At 38.7% G+C, this 19,362-nt stretch overlaps 1 protein-coding gene and 1 long non-coding RNA gene across 2 annotated transcripts in view; one reads left to right on the top strand and one right to left on the bottom strand.

Annotated features, from left to right (window-relative positions):
• Positions 1-5,079: 5,079 nt before the first annotated feature.
• On the top strand, positions 5,080-6,821 carry LOC127537610 (uncharacterized). Its single transcript, XR_007947333.1, has 2 exons — positions 5,080-5,769; positions 6,080-6,821. It is a non-coding gene; the product is annotated as an uncharacterized LOC127537610 (long non-coding RNA).
• A 7,824-nt stretch (positions 6,822-14,645) lies between these two features.
• LOC110972523 (androgen-dependent TFPI-regulating protein-like) overlaps positions 14,646-19,362 on the bottom strand; it is a 4,935-nt gene continuing 218 nt past the window's right edge. Inside the window, exons 2-7 of the mRNA XM_051960122.1 lie at positions 16,101-16,278; positions 15,878-16,003; positions 15,682-15,783; positions 15,457-15,572; positions 14,848-14,999; positions 14,646-14,734 (exon numbers count right to left, since the gene is read on the bottom strand). Of these exons, the coding sequence (XP_051816082.1) occupies positions 14,697-14,734; positions 14,848-14,999; positions 15,457-15,572; positions 15,682-15,783; positions 15,878-16,003; positions 16,101-16,278 (712 nt within the window). The 3' untranslated portion in view covers positions 14,646-14,696. The remainder of the gene's footprint in view (positions 14,735-14,847; positions 15,000-15,456; positions 15,573-15,681; positions 15,784-15,877; positions 16,004-16,100; positions 16,279-19,362) is intronic.

Here is a 19,362-nt window from a genome sequence, read left to right as displayed (position 1 = left end):
ATTAGTTGATTTAAATTTAAATTCAAGTTGAGAAAACATAATAGAAGAATAGAAAGTTTCAAGTCTCCTACCCTCTATTTAACATCAGAGCAACTTAAATTATTTATAAAAAAACTTCTGTTCAGATTTATGTTCTTGGTAATCAAGCACAGAACATCTAAAACGAAACATTTACCTAAAAATATGTACTGATGGTAAAAAAAAATTAAATAAGTGATAAATAATAATAAACCATTGATTGCGCAAAGAAGACTAATTCTCTTCAATGTGGTTTGCTGGTTGTTTTCATTAGAAGTTGTCATAATGCAAAGTGACTAATGTTAACTTTTTCACATTTTTTTTAGCCCAATTATTATTTCTAAAGGTTTTATTAGATGTATCTTTAAAATTATACTGTGGTGCACATTAGATTTAGGTCTCAAACATAAAGTACAGTATTATTTTGAAGGGATGAAAAACAGGGTTTTTGGAGCTCTGGGTTTAGGCGGGAGGAAGTTGTTGTGTCCCTGTTGTTGTGCACGAGAGCTGATAAGTGGAGCTAAAATAAAAGTTATCGAGACTCCTGCAATTTTCGTCTCCTTTTCTCCAATCTCCACAATACAAACATTTATGAACGTCTCAATATTATTATCAGAAACTCTATTCCGCTGACGTATTGCTCATGTTATGTAATTCTGTTTTCACTAGAAGGACCTAGAACTTATCAGATTTAGTCCTTATCTGCTAGCGCTTATTTCCCTGTTGTCAATGAACAAAACAGCACTAGTCAGTCTGAATAAATGTCATTTGGCTCCATCTGGTGGAGTGGAGACTCATACTCACAGACAGACCAAGAATAAATTCATCCATCCTTGGCTTTTGTCATTTATCTTGAAAAGATTGTCTTGAAAATAATTGATATTTCATCAGTGTGTAACAGGCTCACAAGAACAGAGTGGAAAGGAGCAGATTGACCCTGAGGACAGTACAGAGACGTGACTTGGAAATTACTGTAATTCAGTTACTACTGATATAAAGATTTTAAAATACAAAACATCATTAAAGATTAAACCAGTAGTGTCGAACCTTTTTGGCTTATTTCACATGGATATTTCTCTCTAAACTTCTCACACACTTTCATTGCAGTAAATGTTCAGTGATCTAATATTTAAACAAAAAACAAAGATTAGAGAAAAAATCTTGAAACTGAAACAGATTTTTTTTTTCACAATAATCTTGTCAGAAATTGCATTTGGCTGATGCTTTGCTCATGTTATGTAATTCTGATATCACAATAATGATCTGGAAGTTTTCCGACCTAACTCTTATCTGATGGCCCTTTTTCCCTGTTGTCGTAAAACAAAACACTAGTCAGTCTGAATAAATACCATTTGGCTCCCTCTGGTGGAATGGAGACTTCCATACTCACAGACAGACTAAGAAAAATGAATCCATCCATCCCTTATCTATACACTGCTTCATCCTTGAGATAGAAACATTTACTTTCATTACTGATGTTGTCCAGTTTTAATAAAGTTCATGCTACTTTTATAAAATGATGAAAGTGAATAAATTGTATTTGTGTGATCTGTGTTTGATATCTGTCTTTTCTCCTGTCATCCAGATGTTCAGAGGGAGGTGATGCCACATCTGGTCCAGCTGATGGAAGGTCTTGAAGTTCTCTGACTGAAGATGATCCTCTGACTGGATTTAAGGTTCAGATGCTCAGGAACAAACTCCAGCAATGAGCCATCAGGGAAGCTTTAGGTTTATTAAATGTTGCTATGAAGGTATCGCTGTTTTTCTTTGTGAATGCAATGTGGTCCAACTGAAACTTGAACTAGAGCTTAGAAGTAAATCCTTCCATCTGACAGGATTTAGTTGCATTAATAACCTCATAACGTTCTAATTTTTACTCCAGTCTTGGTTGGAAATAGAATCTCTGTATTGATTCGGGTAAAAACTGAACTTCACGGCATGTTGGAGCAAAACAAGCAGATGAAAAGTGTGATGGCGTTGAGTTGTCAAACCGTAATATTGCAGCTCAAAGCAGCTTTTCTATCTCAGTTCATTCTGACATTCAGCTCTGAATCGACAGCAGATCCAGTTGATGGTGATCCATGCTGTGGAAGTCTCACATCTCCTCATTTAATGACACTGTTTTTTCACCCACACTTTATTTAATAAAAGTCCCATTTAGTTTTTATGAGGAATGTGACGTTTTAATTTCTCTGTGAATAACTGCAGTCTAGTGGAACAGCTGGAGTTGTAACATCTGTCCTGATATTGATCATGAAGTACTGATCAGAATACTTTTGGTTAGCAGTCATCCCTGAAGTTTTACATGAAAAAATCTTTACTTGTGTTGTGAACTTTGGTAAGAAGCAGAAACTTTAGCGTTGCCACGGATCCATGGGTGTTAAATTCAGTCCATGTTTCATTTTGGGATGCAGTCCAGCAGATGACTTTGTTTTTACTGACAGCTACCATTCAGTCGGAGATATTAAGAATAAATGTGCATAATGTGGAAATGAACAGATTTTTTTTTTATTTATTCCTACAGCTGCCGCAGTCAAAGTTCCAGAATGTGGAGGAATTTAATCTCACGATGACAGACAATGAATATGATCTGAAAGTCGGGTTATTGTTGTTTATCAGCACAATACAGAAAGATTGTCAGAAATATTCCAGTTAAGAATATCATGATTTATGCAAATTTACCTCAATAACGTGAATGTTCAGGTTACGATCGTGCAATGATATTTGTTATGTAAGTTTAGCTGATTAAAGTTTATGACTCTGCACTAAATATTATTTAAATTTACATTATAATATTTAGGGTCAGACCCTGCAGTATTGAGATTAAGAAATCAAATCTTCTATAAAATGTAAATACACTGAACTCATTTGGATATACAGGGTGACACAAAAAACAGGAACCTTTTAACAATCCAATAAAACCAAGAGTGATGGAAGAAAAAATATTTTATTCAAAGTAATTGAAACCTTAAAACATGCCATTTAAGAAACAATGATGGAATTTTCATTTTTGAAAAACTACGTCCTGTAGATGGCGTCCTCCTGTACGAATGCATTCTTGAAATCTGGGGCATTTGACTTCATGTTTCCACGTGTTTGGAGCTGCATTTATTCCACTGATTTAACTTTTGTTCCAGTGAAAATGATCCATCAGCAGATCGTTTGCACTGTAACAAAAGTAAATCTGCACCCTTGCACCCTGCACACTTTAAAGTACAGGCAATTTCCGCCCGAAATTTCTACTGAAGATGTACAGAAAGTAAATTGAATGCTGTTCTTGAACTGTTTGGAGTACATGCATGGTTGGGGTCTCATTTGAAAGCAGACAACCTGAATTTTCACCCAGTGCAGTCAGAATTACTCTAGGTGCTACTGGCACAGAGTATTTCATGTTGGCACACACTGAATTAGGATGAATTTTTTTTCTCGCCTACATTTTTTCCCTAATAAAACACCTGAAAATCAGTGTGGCAGCACTGTGAGAGCTTGAAAACACAATATTGCAAAAGCCTGGGGTATTACATAGTTCAGGTCAAAATTTCAGAGCAGTACTACAAGAAATGAGTGTTTCACACATGTATTTGTACTGATATGCCCCACCCCTGTCAATTTTGGACACCCTATGTATACCCTCTGCACAATGGTATCTGTTCGTTTTCAGCCCGTTTTCACATTATTTTCACTCCAAAAACTCATAAAGAACTCAAAAAATCACTTCAGATAGGCTTCAGTGTCGATCAGACACACACATTGAGAGTAACAGATAGAGACAGCAGGTGGAGCCGGGAGCACACGTTTGAGAAATGATATAAACCCGGTAGCAGAGGCGGGATTTATATTCAAGCCATTCAGGAAGCTCATTGGCTACCAGGCCTGTCAATCTAACGTTTCTTCCGACGTGATTTGCTGAGAAGTACGTCAGTCAGTGATGTAATCCAAATCTGTCAGTCTGGGTCACGGTTGGCTGTTTCGCCGTGGAAGGCGGAACAGAGTCACTTGATTGGTTGAAGTTCGGTTTGAAGCGGAAGAGAAGCCCTCAGTATCCATTTTGAATGCCGAACGAAGGAAATTTTAGCATGTTTGATCAACTTATTTACAAAAATGCAGTGAATATGAAACGCACAGCGCCACCACGCGCCGCGTGCAGGCGCACGGAGCCGATTGATTTCTGGATTTTTTACTTATTTCGAGGCATGTTTTGGACAAAGTATTATACTGGATTGTTTTCTCTGGATGGTTCAGCTTGGGTTCTGGCCGGTTTTTGTGGATTATCTTCTTTTTTGACCAGAAACGAGCGTCCAAAGGTGAGCTGTACACCTTTACATGATTTGTTGTTTGTTGGACAAATGTGTTTATATTACCTGCCGTGGTAATCACATCTGAAAGTGGTTTATACCGGCGGATTCATGAGAATCTCAGCTTTCTATGTGTGTATAGTGTTTGTATAATCGCGTTTGCAGTGTAGTTGTATTTTTAAAAATGCTTATGCCGATATCAAAGCGGCCCACCCACGGGCCGGCGTACGTTAATGGGTAATGACAAACACGAGTGGAGCTGTTGAAGGCAGGACAAGGGACTGTGGAAGATGCTGGAGCTGAAGTGTCAGCGTGTGATCCACCGTCACGGACAGAATCATCAAAATTGATGTGCTTCCAAAAGTGTGAGTGATGTGTGATGAGATCCAAAAAAGTGTAGGAATAGAAAAGGCTGTTATTGTGGTGATTTCATGAAGCATTTTCAAACAGTGATTGAGCTCCATTTGAGAAACAGTCAGAACTGCTGGATGTAAATATATATATAAAAAAATACAATTTTAAGAAAATTGTGAGGCATAGATTTGACTTTACAGTAGCCACCTACATCTCCGTGGTGTTAACGGAGTTGCCAGTCTTAGACAATTCATTTGACATGAAGAGTCCCACTAGATCTTTTTGTCTTTCTTTTTTCTCAGTGGCTACGGTAGAGGTCAAACCCGTCTCACATTTGCACAAAACATTCCAGCTGTATTTATAGTCAACTGACCGGATGTTGGTCTCACTCATGGTGTCCTCTAATTGTTTGGAGGCATTTCCATGTGTGACACAATCTCCCAGGAAAACCTGACCACCCCACGGTGGTTTGACATTTTTATTTGCCTTAGTTTTCGTGTGAGCGGCCGGATTAGTTTCGTCTGAGGCTGCCCCTTGGAATTGTGGGTAATGGAGACGTAAGTGGTCAGGCCATGGATATGTATAGAAGACAGCGCGCTAGCCTATCTAATCTTCTGTCTACATCTCTGGCTGCTGATGACCTTGTTTTTGGAGTAAAACACGGTAAGAAGATAAATACTTTTAACCAGTAGCATTGTTTTGTTGTATGTTAAGTCAGCGACTTGTGAAGAGTTGTGTTTTGTCGTGTTTGAGCAGTTGGTCCAGACGCGTTAGCTCGCTAAGCGGCTAAGTTAGCTAGCGGGCTAGCCGCTTAGGGCGCTCGGGCGCCGCCCCCATCAAGATTTTGTGAAAAAGGTATTGATACAGTAAACATAAATACGTATTTAAAGTAATTAACACATCTGCACAGTGTTCACTCATACAGTGGGTCTCATTTTTATTTTTTAAGCCTTTCCATTCCATATTGGGGAGGTTTTTCGGGGTTGTTTTACACGTTTCAATAGCGAGGGGCGCCTGACAAATGAGAGTGCATGTACATTCTCCGACAGCAAAGAGGCGTCGGGCACTCAGTTCAGAGGATCGTCAAAGGGTTGCAGAAGAGGTGAGTTTATGTTGTAGAAATCTCATTAGTCTATGTTTCATTGGAGGTTGTATTGTTTGTTAGAGGAGAAATGTGTTTTGAAATATGGCGTTTAAATATGTCATTGTCATGTTGCAGAGATCATCTAATCACAATCCGTTTAATGAAAATTATTCAAAAATATTAAAAATCACGTCACAATTGCAGTAGTCAATAATAGCAAGATATTTTTCCAAAACCATGCAGCAACAGAGGGTAACGGTGTCAACAAAAGTATATTCATTTCATATCTATTTTGTCTCTATATGTTTTTGTATCCTTCTCTCTGTAGATCTGCAAGACCATTCTGGGACACACCAAGGAGCGCTTCTCCTTCACCGACCATCTCGTCCGTGCAACCTCGTTGCAGGGGGACAGGTTTGAAGAACATTACGGGTCATTTCCTGAAGAGGCACTGCAACGCACTTTGAAGGCCTACCCGATGCTGAATGGAAGCAAGCTGAAGACAGAACCCGGTCTCATCTCCAGCAAAGTAGAGTTCAGAGCCTGCTGTGGTGCACTGGACCTATTCCAGCTGTTTATGGAGAACAATCTTGAAGTTGTCTTTTCAGAAACTGTCAATCTTTGAAGGATCCCGATCACCACAGCCATGACCACAGCTGAAGCAGAGAGGTGTTTCTCAACCTTGAAAAGAGTGAAAACTTTTCTCAGAAACACCATGACCCAGGAAAGGCTGAATGCCTTGGCCATGCTCTCCATGGAAAAGAGACTTGTTTGTGAAATGACAGATTTCAATCAGAAAGTCATTGATAAATTTGCTGGCCTGAAGGAGAGGAGAGCAAAATTGATGTTCAAGTAATTGTTTTGTTGTCTTGTAATGCCCGTCTGCTAGTGCGCCCCCCCAGCATATTTTATCACCAGCCGCCACTGTTTAAGACTCTGTCTGATCTTTGAACTGAACAATGCCATTGACCTACCACTGCAGCACATAAATCACCAAGCAGTCTGTGGAACAAAAACGTGATCGATGTCTGTTGATGCTTAACTGACAAATGATTTGTTTCTTCAGCTTAGTCAGCACATGACTGGTTTATTTGAAATAGGTATTTTCAAAAAGATATTTTAATGAAAGTCTCCCCACTACAGAGTATAAATGTTGCTTTGTCTAGTAAACGAGTTGGTGGTGTCTTTAAGTTTATTTTTAATTCAACCTGCAAACTTGGAGGCTGATTTGAAACTCCTGTAATGACACCACCTCCATCTGCTCCATCAGTTTTATCCAGATGAACAGACTGACCAGCCCACCTGCTGGTCTTCTGTGCATCACCTGAGCCTTATTTTCAATATTTAGAAATTACAGGCCTTTCTCAAGCCCAGGCCAGGAGTGGCTGATCGGGAGGACCGGGACAATTCCCGGTGGCTCGGTCTGATGTTTGGGCTGCGAGGGCCGGTGTTCAGTCATGGCACTGGATTGATCATTCTGCTGCTGCCGCTGTTCCTGGGCCGCCTCCATTGGCAGCTCTTTTTTGTTTGTTTTTGTTTGTTTTGTTGCAGACTCACCGTGACGTAACACGTCCGTGCACACGGTCAGAGGTGTTTGAAACATATATGTCTATGGTTTGAAAGATGAAAACAGGAAGAGCAAAGGTGGTGTGGAGTAGTCACCCATTTGATTTTTTATCATTAAAAGACAGTAAATACACAAAGCCCACAATTGACAAGGAATAGGAAGAGACAGGGCCGGCCGCTGGCGTAAACACTCTATGCTGTTGTTTATAGCCACATCCACTAGAGGGGGCCACACCACAATAAGTGTGTGATTCGCATTTTGTCCCTGTCTTCATGGGCGTAACGGACGCGGGGTACGCGTGGGACGTGTCCCCCGCACTTTTTTCAGCCGTTACAACAGCTAAACCCGTTATTAGCATCCAGTAACGTGTTTTTCCGAGCCGTCTTTGAATGCACCATGAGCGCATGCTAACGCAGGTGTTCCACTGGAGACGTGCTGCTGTGCTGAGCAGTGCTGAACGTGCGTCTGGAGTAATGTTTAGCAAACCAGCCAGAGCCAGCAAAAAGCAAAAAACTTTACACATTTTTTTCCCAAACCGTGTAAGTTGTGTGACCTTGTTGGATGCAAACAATGTTGGGCTTGTTAGCTAAATGATGACAAAGTAAAACGTGGCCATATATCAATATGTTAAGCTAGTTAACAATAATTTAAATGTGTTTGCCTCTGTTATATTACTTGCTAATGAGTTTATTCTTGGAATAAACCCAGTCCTCTTTCATTTCTGGGCAGAAGATGTGCTCACAATTGCTCTCCATGTATTTAAGTCTTTTGGTCCCAAAAGAGGAGAGTCAGGGAGGAGATAAAAGAATAGGCTATCTATGGTATAAATTTACAACTATTTTTTACTCCTTCTCTTTCTAATTCTATCTCAGAATTTTGATTGTCAGATTTTTTTAATGATTATTTCCGTAAGAAAGAGCAGAGTCAGGCAGGAGATGGACCAGAGGCGGCGGCCAGCAGTAATGTTGACCATGCAGGGTCTGCAGAAGTGAAAAAAAATATGTATCTATGGGTTAAAGTGATTTTGAGGTTAAATTCTACTGCAATTTTTACTCTTCCTAATGCTATTTCAGAATTTTTCTTACCACATTTTTTAATGTTTATTGCCATAACAGAAAGAGCAGAGTCAGGGAGGAGATGGATCAGAGGCCAGCAGCAGGGACAAGGATGTCGGGTCTTTACAGGTAAGGAGAGATTATAACTTCCTGAAAATAAGATATCTATTGCAGGGAAAAACCAGGCAGTACTGATCATTTCATGTTCAGTGTTTGGCACCTTTGGCTACTCGTCCAGTAGATGTTGAAGGGACATTGTTGTCAACTCAACTAGAGTTTGGCCACTAAAACTTTAGATTTTATAGTTTAAAGTTTTATACTTTATAGTTTAAAGAACTAGCCTAGTTGCTCCCCTGGTATTGTACTGTGGCTGTTAGGGATTATGTGGTTCTTTAGCCACTAAGGACGGTGCAATTAAATGTAAGAGAATGATAAATCGCTCTGAAAAATTTGTCCCCCTCACTTCTGAGATAGTGGTTACGCCCATGCCTGTCTTTATTCCAATAAAACATAAATCATCATGGTAACATATCAATTTAAACTGGCTTATTAGAAAACTATACGGGAAAAATACAGGAAAGACAAAATAAACCAGCAGTCAGTTGGTGACTCCATGCTTCATGCGTAAGTTAGGCTACTGTGACACCACGGCACCGTTTCAAACTTGATCGATTACACTGGTCTGGAGAAGCCACAGATGGAAAAGCAGTAGCACTAGAGATGGCATCATGGCTCCAAAAAGGAAGTTCAGGAGTGGGCTGAATATCTGCTGTTAATCATGTGCATGTGTATTTTAACCCAATTACAAGCTGTGCACGTGATTTGGTAGTTGCCCTGTGCATGTTTTGGGGCCACAAAAAAAATCTTGCTTGGGGCCACCAAAGTCCTAGGGCCGGCCCTGCTTATTAGTGTCATGGAGGGGCTGGAGTCCACCCAGCTGACTTAGTTAAAAGGTTGGAGACACCCTGGACAGGTCCCCAGTCTTATCATAGGGCTACACATAGAGACAAACAATCACACTCACATTCACACTTGTGGACAATTTAGAATGACTAATTAACCTCAGCATGTTTTTGGACTGTGGGAGTAAGCCAGAGAACCTAGAGAAAACTCCACACTGAAAGATCCCAGGTTGGGACACGAACCAGGCGTCTTCTAGCTGTGAGGTGACAATGCTAACCACCAAGCTACTGTGCAGCCCCAATTCCCAACATATGTCATCTAATAGCACCTCACACAGTAAAATGAAGGTCTTACGAAATGTAACCATAGAACAGAAAACCCAACAATCCAAAGTCACCTTTGGATTCCCTGCCAAGCAGTCAGTGATGATGGCTTTAAAACATGTCAGACTGTCTCTGTTATGTCTTCAGTAGTTTCTAAACTCTAGCAGAGAGACAAAACACCCCTCTAAAAGTAATATTTCCGCATTTCCCTGCCACAAAGAGCTTTATAGTCATAGAGAGAAAGGGGAGAAAAAAGTTCTGAATCTTTGGATATAGACATTAGGAGAATACCAACAAATAAATAGAAACATCACGACTGATTCAGAAAAAGTCCACGTGAAGCTTTCCCAAACACAACGTACACTGCTGAGTTCTCTCTTTTATCACATTTATGTCACTGTCAAAGGTTAAATTATTGTCTGTTATACCACCTTACTGGATTGTACAATTTCTACCACGGATTCCTGACCATCAATCAATGTGCTGTCAGCAACATCAGAATCAATGCACATGCCCTTGGCTTTTGTCATTTTTCTTGAACATATTGTCTTGAAAATAATTGACATTTCATCAAGAGATCAGAGAAAAAGTCATAAAAATGAAACAAATTTGTTTTTCAGAGATAATTTTTTTCTTCTTTCCTCTCCGATCTAGTTTCATCATCATGTGACAAGCCCTTATCTAGTGTCTCTGTACTGCGTATGAAGGAGTTTAAAGCAGTTCCACCAGCAGCAGCTACAACATTAACTTGCTGCCAACACACTGATGATTCACTATCAATAATCTACTGATGTCATGTGAAGTAATATATCAGTCAGAGGGACCAAACCAGGACTTTTACTTTAGTACTTTAACTGAATTTTGCTGCTAATGCTTTTACATAAGTAGGATTTTTCATGCGGGACTTGAACATGTAATGCAGTATTTTCATAGTGATCTAATGGAACTTTCAATTACGTAAAGGATCAGATTACGGAAGAAGTGAAAGATTCAACTAACAGAACTGGATTTGAGACAATGAGATGCCAGGTGATGTTAAAAGCAGATAAAAAGTCAACAAATGACTTCTGAACCTGCTGACACCAAATACAAACCTGCATGCTACATTCAGAGGGTTTCCAGTCCTCTGCAGTATTTCCTTTTGCTAAAATTTTCAACTGATTTCATAACTAAAGACATCAGCAGTTCTGACAGGTAGTCATTCACAGACTGAAGCTAAACTGTACATTGTTTCTACAGTACGTAACTACAAATGGGGGATAAGTTGTTTCGCACAATAAATCAGCATTTCACAGCCAGTATTATCAGGGCCAGGGCTTGTTCTAGTTTTACAGAGTTTAACTGGTGGAGCTACATTGAAACATAGCATTGGGAAGATTACACCACTGTGCTGAGCTTTACAGTCTCGTTATACAATCTTCAAAGGAACTGCTGGTGTCAGATGAATTTAGCAGAATCAAAATATAATGCACCATAAGATATACAAAAAAACCCCAATAACATAGGTTGATAAATGAGTAAATTTTCTTACATTACATTCAGACCCTTGTGCTTGATAACATTTCTCATAAACCTGGAGCAAACAGCCACCACAAAGGGTGAAGTCATGTCAGTTAGGAATGATGAATATATTGGTTAAATCACACACACACACACACACACACACACACACACACACACACACACACACACACACACACACACACACACACGTTTGTTTTTTTATACCGGTGGGGACTTACCATTGACTCCCATTCATATCTAACTCCTAACCCTAACCTTAACCATCACCAAATCAATGCCTAACCCTAAACAAACGTTTTTGCACTTTTACATTTTTTATTAACAACAATATGGCCAAGAAAACGGTGTTGCCACCCGTGGGGACCTCATTTTAGGTCCCCACCGTAAGACAAGTCCCCACCTTTATAGCAAATAGTCAGGTCAAAGTCCCCACCGGTATAGCAGAAACAAGTACACACACACACACACACACACACACACACACACACACACACACACACACACACACACAAATATGTATTTAAACTTAAGAGGACAATACACTGATTCACATTAATTTCCTGGAGACTTCCTCAGACTCTAGCAATAACTACTACTTGCCAATCATTAACCCTTATTGAAACCTAAGCTTATTCTAACTTTAAAATATATTTTCAAATTACAATTAATGATGTATGCTACAAGGACTTTGTTTATGTCCCCATAATGCGACTGTGGAAGCAAATTTAAGTCCACATTGTGAGTAATGTCACAGTTTATACAGTAGAAATACGCATAGTCATTGGTAATGCTAAATAAAACATTTAAACCTCAACAAATTACTACTTCCAACATTGGAACAAGTCAAAATCTGCAAACAACGTATGACACATCTTGGGTGTAAGTGGAATTCAAATGCAAAGATGATAAAGGTGGTGGTTTGTTTGACGTATTCCAAGAGTATCTCATGACTGCTTGAAAATTTGAAAACACACATGACAGCTGTAATTATCTGTCTGTTATTTCTGCAGGTGACAATGAAGAGGAAGAATTCTGACACTGAACGCTGAAAAGCAGTGTTAGAAGTCAACAGCCTATTTTTACGCAGACATTTGCGTAACTTTTGTCCCATGATTAACATCTTTCAGGTGACTGTGAGTCGAGGTGCTACTTAACAATGCGGTGTGTCCTGTAGTGCTGGTTCTTCATGGGTGTTTTCCACCTGTGATTTACGCAGTGTGTCTGATGTCTCAGAGGAGGAGAAACCTATTTAACTCACATTAAGTTACAAATCAGAGCACAAGCAGGACAGAGCTAAAAGAAGCAAACATGTTGCAGTTGCTGGGAGTAAGTGAACAGCTTTTTATGCTTTATTTTAATGTCTCTGTGCTGAAGACTTATGCAACATTAACTGTTTTTTTGTGTGTGTGCTTTCAGACCGTTGTGGGCCTCCTCTTTGTCATAATGTGCTTTTCAAAAGGACTGAAAGAGGTGAGTGGCCATTTGCAATGTTTCACATGAGCAGCATGCAAGATTTTCAGTTTTCAAATATTATTTGGATTGTTTACATGTTAACAAGACAGAAACCAATAAAAACTGCACGGCAGGTGTTGGAGGAAGATGCCAGTGTGAGAAAATAGGACACAAAGTACAATTCTCTGAAATGCTTATTGTTGTTGACAGGGGAGTAAAACTTCAAAGTCCCAACTTCCTGAGTCCTCTGCGAACAACAAGAAGGTAAGTATTTATTCAAAATTAAAGGCATTATGGAGGATTTTTTTTTTGTTTAATTTGTCTGATTCACATAAAATGAATATACTGACCTTTAGTGGACTTGTATGTATGGTCTCTAAAAGAATAATAAAAAAAAAAAAATAACTGTGGACATGGCAGGACCTGAAAAACATCAACCAATCAATGTGCTCGGACCGAGGCGTTTGGTTTGCTCCCTTTACTGTCAATCAAAAATCTTCCGGCTCAGGCTTAGTTACGTAGATTACGTACGCCTTGGACTTACGTGTTTTCTGTATGTGTTGCTTTGGTATAGCTTCGTAGTTAGCTGGCGACTTGTTTTGCTCATCTTTTTTTACATAATGGCAGATAAAGATCCAGGGGGACCCAGCCGTAAAAGACAACTTCACGAGTGCTACGCAAGTTTCTGGAGGGGGGCGTTTCTTCGTAAATGTTAAGAGGGGGAGGTTAGAGGGGGGTGAGGGACAGGTTGTATGTGCGCATGCGCATGCTACATTCAAAGTCGTAGGAAATTAAATCTCCTCTAATGCCTTTAACCTCTTGAACCTTGTTTCTGGGTGTTTTCGGGACACATTTTTTCTCACTGTGAACCCTTTTTTTTTTTTTTTTTACTGTAATATAAAATCCTGTACCTCTATGGAAACAGCACAACATAGAAAAAGCAAAAAATATATGTTTTTGATTATTTATTTTACAAAAATGGAAAAATCCTGCAATCAACAGACAGCATTTTTCTAAGCGCCCATAGATATTACATATACTCAGAAAAAATGGAGCCTTTACATGCAACATATAATTCACTTTTTACATTTTTGATTTGTTTCCATACTTGTCTTCTATCTGCTCTTTGTAAACACAACCTTCTTCAGTTAAAGAAGCCCTGAATTTTTGTCATATGACTCTTAGTCACAGATGAGTCAGTTGTAAATTCTCAGGTTGAGCAAAGAGCGCAGAATTTTTTGTTATTTATGAAATCAGGTTAAAGCAAACAATTTATTTGAGGCAAATGTTTCAATGAGACACGCAGAATTAAAAGATTTTCATGTAATATCGTACATGACATGTTCAAGAACTGCTGGAAAGCTAAACATCATTTTACATTTTCCGACTTTGACATATTGTGATATTTTTTTCAAGGACAGCATGTCTTCCTTTTGGAGTTATAATTCAGTTAAACATCTGACTGTCATCTCTTCAGCAGAAGGACCTGAGTGAAGAAGATGTGCATTTATTGGCAAGGATCCTCTCAGTTGGATTGGTGGATGCAGATCCCAACTACCTCCAGCATCTGAAAGGCTACAGAGACCTGCGAGGGGGGTGATCTACTTTAAAAAATAGAAGAAAATTAACTCATCTAAACTGATGGTGGGCACAAACACACAACTGTTCCTGGAGATCACCAAGGACTTGTGATGGTATCAAATCAAGGCTGTTGAGTATTGTTTTTTGGCTTGCGAGTCATTCTAGCAGCCCTCCCAGATCTTCCGTGACCAGTGGGAAAACACAAACTTTATTCCATGAATTAGGAAGAACTCAGCTGTGTTTAATATGAATGTAGTAGTGCTAAACCTGGATCCAGACTTCTTTATTGCTGACTTTATAATGTGTTTCAAATGACATTCAGCATTCACATCTTAAATGAAGAAATTCGTAATAGTTAAACAGTAGACACAGGAGGCTTAACTGTGCTGTTTTCAGTGGAATTTGCTTTATTATGCTTTTTTGAGGTTTCAAATACATTACGCAGGAGCTTTGGAATGTTAATACCACTTTGTTGAATAGTAAAATTAAACCGTAGCGTTTATGTCAGGGGCGCAGTGCAGAGAGCTGTTTATGTGGCAATTACTTTGCTTTGGCTGTCATTTTTTTCGTGCCCTTGCCTGGATTAAAAGAAACAAAAGAGAGAGAGATCATTAAAATGGACAAAGAGACAGATTAGAGACAAATGAATGATCCTTTGTTTGTCTGCGGTGGAAAACTTAATGCCACCTACTCCAGAAATGGCTGTTGAGCTTGTCCCCGAGCAGGTAGAGCGAGGTCACCACAGTCATGTTGAAAAAGAAGAAACCAACCAGACCAGCAGTACTGAAGTACCCAAGAAGAGGATAAACCCAAATGCCAACTGACAAGTACACCCATACAATCCTGCAGAGGGAGAGGAAAGAAAAAAGATTTCTGGATAATTGTATTTATCAGATCATCTTGTGCTGTCTTGACTCCAAGTATGAATCATGCAAATATTCCCTGGCACTGTTTCTGCCCTTTGACACAGATTACACTGATTATTGTGATGGCAAAACAGCAGAGTAATAATAAAAAAAAGTCCCAACATATGGTGTCTTTATGGTTTGTTTTATCATGAGGAGCCTTTAGATGCAGTACAGTATGTGAGCCAAACAGCTGAAAGGTTAAATAAAGCTGTTACCCTGAGGCTACATGCATTGTGAGCCGGTGCACCCTGATGTACCGGACTAGTCCAGACTAGTTACAGTAGCAACATGTAGACACAGTTGCCTTTCAGCTACACTAAGATAAGACTCAGTCAGCTTCAGATGAAGGATGTGTCATGATTCTATGGTGTACATACAGACTCAACACTTACCAAGATAAATAGGCTGAACCCACAGCTCCTAAAGCTGCCAGCGCATTCTTAGTCTGTGGGTAGGTGTGAGGCTGAACCAGCACTTCTCCAAGTAAAACAGGAAGGACAAACGTGTGCTGAGAAAATAGGATCTCATTAATGGTGTAGGAGAGTCAGGATTATTTAAATTCTAATAAAACACTGACAAAAAAATGACACATCATGGCACATCATAAGCATACAGACCACAGCATGATTTATCCAGGGAGGGATGAAGGTGTCAATAGTCGCTGGGTACACTAACTCTCTGTCATAGGCAAAGATTGACCAGAAAAGTAGAACAACAAACTAAAAATAAAAACAGAGAACACAAGAGTTAATTCAAAGCATTAGACATTTTTTTGGGATAAAAAATGTACAGTTTTCCACAAGTGGTTCTCACCATGCCCACAGGAAAGGCGAAAACAGAGAAGAGGAAGTCTTTCAATCTGCCCAGAGTCTTCTCTGCTGTTTTCCCAGGATGAAGATCATTTACTGCCGCCAAACCAAAGAACACCGTTTGTAATACCTGGAATAGTACAATAATACAACAACTGTATTTTACATCTGCAGCTGATTTTATAGAACATTAATATTTCACTACAGCAGTACAGGAATGTACTCACCAAATTCAAAAAAGTGAGATACTTCCAAGGTCCTCCATAAACAAAGATTCCTGGGGGTAACTCCTCTCCATCCTTGGCAATGAGACTCTTCAAAACCAAAGCATACCAGCCGAACACTGCAATGTGGTACACTCTCCCCAGAGTGGAAGTCATTCTGAATGTATCTTTTACACTGATCCTGCATAAACAATACAAAAATAAATTAACACCGCTGAAGACTAATGTGGCAGTGCAGCTTTCCCAGCAGATGCGAGTACTTCAGTAAAGGTTCTTTAAAGATTAGCGAACTTCAGCGTAAGCTTATCAAGACATTTGCAAGCGTGGAGGCAAAGTGAACTTCAGACAAGAGCTCCACTGTTTCTAATAAAGCATAGGCGACCTTTCATAATCTATTGACTGTAACATGTGACTAGGGTGTAATTTCATTCACAATGAGAGCTTAATCTGTTCATAGTGTTTTGCAAGAGAATCCCCATAGGTTAAGTAAGTGAATCTGTTGCTGAAACAATGTAAGTAAATCAGTTTCATATGGCACTTACAGAATAGACCAGATTTAATAATCATTATTATTATTACTTCATTTGTTCAAAAGTTCTTAAGGACTCTATCAAGCATCTCCCACTTCACTCTATCTAGGACAGTGTGTGATGATTAATCACACAAGATTAAAGTCCACAGTGAGCTCCCAGCTCCATGAAGACGTAATACTTATTTTACATCTTAAAACAAATGCATTAGCTGGTGTATGTTCATTTGTTAGAGATCTACAGAAGATACAGCCCCCTATTTATCTATTACAATGGATTTTGTCGTTTGATAAGTGGATATGTTCACAGATTTGTGTAGCGGTGACTTATTTTTGCCTGAAGATGGTGCTAGAGGAGAGGCCATCATTAGACTACATGGTTTAAATGATGTAATCACAATACAGAGTCTTACACAAAATGAAATGTCATGCAGTCAGCCAGAATACATTACCAAATCTGTGCATAATTGGCCAAATGGAATTAAATAAATAAATAAAACTTTGTAATTTTAAACTGAAAGCCGGTCACATTCAGTCTGGTTACAAAATTAAGACCTTATTATGCATGAAATTGATGTTTCCAAGAAAATACCGTGAGATAAAAATGTAAGAAAACGCTTCAACAAGTACATTTTGTTTAAGTGTAAATAACATTATTAGTGGTTGAATTCATTGAGCAGTTTCAGTGTCATGGTATTGTAAATACTGGGTCACTGTCCCAATAGAGGATAGAAAAGATCTTTTGTTAATGTCTTGATGATTACATGTGCTTCTTCTGTTATGACAAAGCAAAATGTCCCATTACAGGGAAAGGTTGCTGCAAAATCAATAAAAAGCTGTTCTAAATGATCATGTAACATCACTGTCCTGATGGGAGTGGTCTCTTCCAATACCTCTATTCATCTAGGTCTGGGACACAAAGGCTCACTGAATGGGTTATAAATGGAGCATGAAAATGATGAGGTACATACAGTGCCCATTAAAAAAAAAGTTGCCCAATCTAATATTTCATTGGGCTGCCTTTAGCGCTGAAACCAACACTCAATTCACTGTGGCATCATTTTGATAGCCTTCTGGAATGCCACAGCCTTATTTTTCACCAAGATCTTATACTGATGATGGGAGTGTCGGACCGCTGTGCAAAGTTATGAAGGTAAATTTGTTTCTTTATTCTTTAATCGAAAAAAAAGTGCTCCAATCGCAAAACATGTTTTCAATCAGAAAAAACTTCACTTCAATCAAAAAAAACGTTTTCAATCAAAGAAAACCTCTTGTTCAAACGCAAAAAAATATTGAGGACCAAAAATTGCATATAAACACGTTTTTTTCTTTTGATAGAATTTTTTTTTGTTTGTTGGTTGAAAATAAATTTTTTGATTGAAGTCATATTTTTGGATTTGAGCCATATTATGGGTAGGACATTTGTTTCTTTATTACTCGATGAAAACAAAAGCATCCTCAATCTCAAAAAATGTTTTCAAAATAAAAAAAAAGGTCACTTCAAATAATAATAAAAAAAATTCAATCAAAGAAAAAAACGTTTTCCCAATAGAAAAAATATTTGAGACTAAAAAACAAATGCATTCGAACACGTTTTTTCTTTGATTGAAATGTTTTCATTATTGAATTCAGTTTTTATTTGACTGAAATATATTTTTCTGATTGAAGTCATATTTTTGGTTTTTGAGCCATAAAATGAGTAGGACGTTTGTTTCTTTATTACTCAATCACAAAAGATATAGCTTCAATCAAGAAAATTATTTTCAATCAAAGCAAAAAAAAAAAAGTGTTCGGAGTGTTTTCGACTTTGTTTTGGCATTCAAACACCTTTTTTTTCCGATCGAAGTGAAAAAGTTTTGAAGCCTGTTTTTTGCGATTGAATCATTTTGACACAAACATCCCACAGTGGGCGGATGCTTCTCCATTGGTCTGGCATGTTTGAGTGACAGGTGTCCACACCAATGACGAATCTCTCTCCAGAAGAAGCTACTTGTGTGCGGGGGAAGTCAGTCTTTTCTATAGTCGTATGTTTGTGCAGCTGACACTGCATCTGTGGTTGCAGGCGAACGCCACTACTTATTCCACCACCAGCTGCAGCTGCCATTGTAGTATCCACAATACTGAATTTACTGTGAGTACAATGCCCTCAGACACTTCATATTATAGGCTATATAAACACTGTTAAACACGTTATATTAACCCGTTGCACTTCAGTTGCGCTTCAGTGTCCCGCCCACGGTTCACTTTGAGATCTGCATAAGCAATTTGCTAAATGTCTGAAACTGCAAACATGAATATACAAACACTATACGCCGATGGAAAGCTCAGATTCTCATGAATCCGCCGGTATAAACCATATAACGTGCTTTACGTTTACGTTTATGCTTTACGTAATTGAAAGTTCCATTAGATCACTATGAAAATACTGCATTACATGTTCAAGTCCCGCATGAAAAATCCTACTTATGTAAAAGCATTAGCAGCAAAATTCAGTTAAAGTACTAAAGTAAAAGTCCTGGTTTGGTCCCTCTGACTGATATATTACTTCACATGACATCAGTAGATTATTGATAGTGAATCATCAGTGTGTTGGCAGCAAGTTAATGTTGTAGCTGCTGCTGGTGGAACTGCTTTAAACTCCTTCATACGCAGTACAGAGACACTAGATAAGGGCTTGTCACATGATGATGAAACTAGATCGGAGAGGAAAGAAGAAAAAAATTATCTCTGAAAAAC

Source organism: Acanthochromis polyacanthus, chromosome 15 (genome assembly GCF_021347895.1).
Source record: "Acanthochromis polyacanthus isolate Apoly-LR-REF ecotype Palm Island chromosome 15, KAUST_Apoly_ChrSc, whole genome shotgun sequence".
Classification (NCBI taxonomy): domain Eukaryota; kingdom Metazoa; phylum Chordata; class Actinopteri; family Pomacentridae; genus Acanthochromis; species Acanthochromis polyacanthus.
Note: the sequence above shows the minus strand (reverse complement) of the source record. Positions and strands in the feature narration are given on the sequence as shown.